We start from the raw sequence: 5,444 nt of genomic DNA on the forward strand, positions 1-5,444 counted from the left end.
TGGGTCATTTTATCAGTTGTTTATTATGCATGCAACAATATATTACTGTTATAGTTTTTATTAATAACCATTGCTTTATAGCTGATAACTTTGTCTAGTGCTCTTATCAATGTTTATAACATGATTTGTGAATATTTAACTACACTGAATGGCATGGCATAGACTTCTTCATGGCTAGTGTTTGCGTATTTCATTTCAGTATGTAACCTACTTGCGCTATAGATCTGTGTACTTGTGTTAAATACTGTTTTTGACTGCGTTGATGACATTTCTGACAGATATTTTTTGCGTTTCCGTTACCGAATGTCGTATCCTGTCTTAACCTGTCCACGGGCTTTTTTGATTACTGTCAGTTTGAGTGCCGGCGATCACAGTGTTGCCAGATATTGCTATTAAAAACGAAACTACAACTTCCTACTTTATTAACTTTCTAAAGTGTCAAATTATGTGGAAAAAACAAGTCTAAACACGCTATTAATAGCTGGATCTGGCAACACGGAGGATGAGCCCGTGTCCTCAACTCACAGCTCTGTCAAAGAAACTGGTTTACTTCGTCAGCATTTCACAGCGATCATTTTCATACCACGGGCGCTAAAATTCTTGCAAACTGTCTAAACTGAATTATACACATCATGCAGACGTACATATGAGGAGTTTAACAGCAAATTAGTCATTCAGAGAACAAATTTTATTTTTGAACATGAAACATTTACCGAGGTCCGGACCTCTTTCCACACAAATGACATGAATGTGGCTTCTCCTTTAAATGAAGTAAAAAAAGTGTGGATCCGCTCATGTGTTTTCAGGGCTCCTGACAGTCTGAATCTCTTGTCACAGTGTGAACACTTGTAAGGTTTCTCTCCAGTGTGGATCCTCTGGTGCAGTTTTAAACGGCTCACTGTAGTAAAAGTCTTTTCACACTCAAAGCACATGTACTCTCTCACACCAGTGTGTATTTTCTGATGTTTTTTCAAATTTTGTAGACGTGAAAAACTCTTTCCGCACAAATAACATGAATGTGGCTTCTCCTTTAAATGAACTCTCAGGTGTGTCTTCAGGTTTGAAGCCCACAAAATGTTTTCCCGCATTGATCACATGTGTGCAGTTTCTCTCTAGTGTGGATGTTCATGTGTTTCTTAAGATGTGCTGATTGTGAGAAACTCTTCCCGCACTGATCACAAGTGAACGGTTTCTCTCCAGTATGAACTCTCATGTGAACATTAAGCTTATTTTTGCGTGAGAAACTCTTTCCACACTGAGTGCAGGTGAAAGATTTCTTGGTTCTTCTTTTCTTTAAATCTTTCTGTTTGGTTTGAAAGCAACTCGAGGGTTTTTCTCCAGTTTTGACATGATTTTTCTCCTCAACTTCACTCAGTTCTTCTTTCTCTTTGTTTTTTTCAGTCAACTCTAAAATAAAATTAAAGGTGGTTCATTTTAAATAACTTGGAAAAAGCAGATAAATGTGAACATTAAAATGAATCTTGATATAACATTGTAAAGTAGATAATTATTATACAAAATTTTGGTCATTGATCAAACTACTTTTTTACTTACAAATTACTTTTATGAACAGCATTAATGTGCAAAATCTATTTTCACTTAGAAAATTAATATATTCTGCTGTTATTAAATGTACCATCAGCAGCAGCAAAAAAACAATCTGGTGTTTCAGCGATGACTGATCTGAACACTTCTGATTGGCCACTGCATACATAAGCTCAACAGAGTCGTGTGTGATTGGTTATAAATGTACAATGCTGTAAAAATAATGGATAAAAGAAATATGAAGCAGCACGAGCAGATCTAAATTTAATGGCGCAACTGACACTTTTCATTTAATTTTCACTTTATTATACGTCACAAAATAAAAAAAAAAGGGGAAATGTGCAAAACATCACTCATCTCATTAAAATAGGCTAATATTAATCACTTATGTTATGCGATTTTGCTTGCCTGTAATTAAACACAGTACAGCAACATCATTTTTCTGTCCAATTTGAAAAAAAACAACAACAAAAAAACAAGTGCAGCTGCCATCTACTGGTTAAAGAGGTGATTTGATGTATTTTTTAATTGAAAATAATTGTCTACCAGAAAATGTATTTGGTTATTCCATTAAAAATAACATTTAAATTGGATCATTTTTAGAGTTTAAAGTGCTGTAAATAGTTGTGTTGTCACTGAAAAGTGCTTGAATTTCTCTCTCAAAATGTTGTACAAACCCTGAAATGAATGCGGTAATAACATGTGTCTATTTCTGCCACAACACCATGTTATCCTGTAGTTATCGTCACATACTGTATCAGCGGCGTTTGATGGGTTTATAACAGAGAACTCAGTGCAGAATCTGAACGCTTCTCTCTGGATCTCGCAGCAGTAACAGTGTCATGAGATCAGCATTGGTTCTGTTCTGATCTCTGATATGTTTGCAGTGTTTGTGCGGCGCTCAATTATCGGTCCGAGCTGATAAGCAGCTCAAACTAGTAGCACTGTTTTGTTACACTTTTGGTACGTTTTCTGTTTGAAGTTTCTCATATGAAATGGAAATGGCAGCACTATATTATTGCAGAGCTCTAAAGATTTTTCCTGTTACAGCAAATCTAAATCTGCTTGAAGCGTTATAACCATCAGCACTATTAATAAAGAGAGAAGAATAAACAGCAACCTGTTTGTTGTTCAGTATCTTCAGTGTGTTTGATTCTGCAGGGTTCTGGATCTCTCATCTTCTCTCTGTCCTCTTTAATAAACTCAGTCTCTGCAGATTTCAGCTCTTCCTGATGCTCTGATGCTCGTCTTCACTTGTAAACTGATGGGAATATTCCAGCATTTATTGCTGAATTACTGTGGGCGGAGCTTCACTGATGATGATGTTTTCTGGGGGAGGAGCTTCATTGAAGGTGAATTGCAGCATTTGAGGAGCTGATCTGCCAAAATAAATAAAATATATCACTTACTGCAGATTGTTTTCACAGCTATAGATATATAAAGGTATGAAATAGCCTACAGATTTGTAACAAATAGCCTCAGTATTGACACCAGATCTCCTGTAAATTGCCACTTAAAGCTGCTTTCATTGAAGACATCAGCATAATAAAGGAGGTGAAAACAGGAACTATTGACATGAAATAAAGAGTGTTTTCAGCAGCTGTTAATATTGATGAGTCTCAGACGATCAACACTCATTCAACAAGACATTCAGGATCATCAGCAGATCATCTCACTTTATTCTGAGTGTTTCTGTTAGAAACTGATTATAAGAGTCAGGATAGAAGATAAAAGCTGAAGAAGATTTTTATTGTTAAAGATCTGAATTAATCAAGTATAATCAAGGAGAATCTTGTCATTTATATATCTATTTAATCTTCCATTATGGTCGAAGGCTACTGTGTAAAAAGCGCCTACGTGGCAAAAATGTGCAGACGAGAAAACATCTGGAATAATTAAGGGGGCTTTTTCCTTTACCATAACAAGTCTAGGTCTCTTCTCCTGAGGGACAGATAGAATTGCATACGTAAGTGAAATGTAGAATTGTATAAATAAGAGAGACTTCAAATGTATAGGAACCCGCCTTAAAAACTTATATATATATATATATATATATACCAGAGCCGAGAGACATTCGAGGGACTCTTCTGCAGAAGGGGCCTCGGCTTTATTCTCGTTAAATAATAAAGTCTATCTTCTGGCATCAAACTCCAAGACTGAGCGTGAATCTTCAAACGAGCAGCGGAAGACACTACAAAGCCTGTAAGTGTTCGAATGAAAGACAATACTGTTATTTTTCACAATATGGCATGGATAAAACATCAATAATAGGCTACAAAAACACTAATAACACTCAGGTAGCCTATATACCTATCCAACAACACCACGCCTAACAACCATATGAATCTTATTATAGTATGATTTTTTTATAACTACATTTACTGGAGTAAAGTACTTAGATCATTAACAGTATTTCATGTACAGAAACTGACAACGATCTTAAAACTTATAAAAAAAAAAAAAAAGAGCACCAGCAACATTTAACTTTTTTTGTGTCAGAATTCATCAACATGCATCTATATTCACATTTATGAATAGATTTGAAATTTCCCACGTTCATAGGCTACTCATTACAGGGACATTAAAGTGTTTAGAAGTTCTATATATTTCAATTTTATCAAGTAGGCTAAGTATAATCTGCGCGAGATTTGGTGCCACGCCCCTGTTCGTGCAACTAATGTAGCTACAATAAAGAAAGATAAACTAAGAATAGGATTAAAAAGTAATAAATGTAAAATCTCAGGCGAATGAAAATCCGTCCAGCGTTTGGCGCCAGATCTTTATTCAAACACAAACCCCGCCAATAATAACCAACAACAACAGAGTCTTCTGAGGAGAGTTCAGCAGTTCACATTTACACTACTATCAAACACACTTATACAGTCTGTTTAAGAGACATTTTACAGGCTCATTTCTGCCCAGATAGCACACGTACGTCTGCAAGATGTCTGTTAAAGATCTGTTGATCTGGAAAGCATCTGCTGTCTACAAACATCTGACAGACGTCTGTAAGATGTCAGTTTTACATGCATTCTAAATCATAAACATTTTAAAGACATCTAATAGACGTCTATTTGACATCTAAAAGGAGACGTACAATAGACGTATTGCAGATGAGCAAACACCCTAAAAAATACATCTTGCAGATGTAAATGCAGATGTCAAATAGACGTCTCCTATATGTACGTGTGCTATCAGGGTGTGCTGTTTTCATCGGATTTGCCCGTCTTTTCTAGCGCCTTCCTGCTGAAATAAAGGGACATTCTTAAACGCTAATGTGTATAATTAAAAAATTTAAAAAAAAAACACCTTACATACCTACAACGATCAGGGAAACCCAAATTTTTGACAAGCCTTACTTGTTATAAACACTAACTACTGTACGAACGAGAACGAGCCCTTATTCCACAGATAAAGTGAATAATATCACGTTAAGCGTTTTCTCCCCAGAGAAGTCCATTATATAGAAGTCCGTTTTAGGGAACAAACTCGTGGAGTTCAGTAAAGTTGGCAAGATATTCACTGATTCTACTTTTCCGGATCAATAACTCACGAGCAGAACATGTTTACTACACAAATGACGAGCTCTTTTCTTTCGCAGCGATGTTGAAAACGAAATACAAGCGTCTGAGAGACAAGTGAGTCTGAAGGGACCGTCTACAAAGTGCGAAACTTCTACTTCTACTTCTACTACTTCTTCTACTACTTCTTCTTCTTCTTCTTCTTCAAGTTTTACGGCGGATCGCAGACTTATAAGTGCATTACCGCCACCTATCTCTGAAATGCACCATTGACACTCTACCTACAATCTCCTAATTAACCTCCCAATCCATCTTCAAACACCTTTATCTTTATCTTTCTCTTCTTTCTCCTCCACCCGCCCAGAGTCTGAATAGAGC

The 5,444-nt window shown here is 36.2% G+C and overlaps 1 protein-coding gene across 3 annotated transcripts; it reads right to left on the minus strand.

Moving 5' to 3' along the window:
- Positions 1–827: 827 nt before the first annotated feature.
- LOC131536575 (gastrula zinc finger protein XlCGF49.1-like) lies at positions 828–4,958 on the minus strand. 3 transcript variants are annotated; one of them, XM_058769608.1, is made up of 3 exons: positions 4,864–4,958; positions 2,666–2,924; positions 828–1,407 (listed from the first exon to the last, which is right to left on the minus strand). In XM_058769608.1, the coding sequence occupies exons 2-3, from the start codon at positions 2,721–2,723 to the stop codon at positions 1,055–1,057; spliced, it is 411 nt and encodes a 136-aa protein (XP_058625591.1). In that variant the 5' UTR covers positions 2,724–2,924; positions 4,864–4,958; the 3' UTR covers positions 828–1,054. The 3 variants fall into 3 exon arrangements, with proteins under 3 accessions (XP_058625591.1, XP_058625590.1, XP_058625589.1); XM_058769607.1 differs by lacking the exon at positions 4,864–4,958 and adding an exon at positions 3,604–3,931; XM_058769606.1 differs by lacking the exon at positions 4,864–4,958 and having other exon boundaries at positions 2,666–3,562.
- Between the last annotated feature and the right edge of the window lie 486 nt (positions 4,959–5,444).

The sequence above is a fragment of the Onychostoma macrolepis genome, chromosome 03 (assembly GCF_012432095.1).
Source record: "Onychostoma macrolepis isolate SWU-2019 chromosome 03, ASM1243209v1, whole genome shotgun sequence".
Taxonomy (NCBI): domain Eukaryota; kingdom Metazoa; phylum Chordata; class Actinopteri; order Cypriniformes; family Cyprinidae; genus Onychostoma; species Onychostoma macrolepis.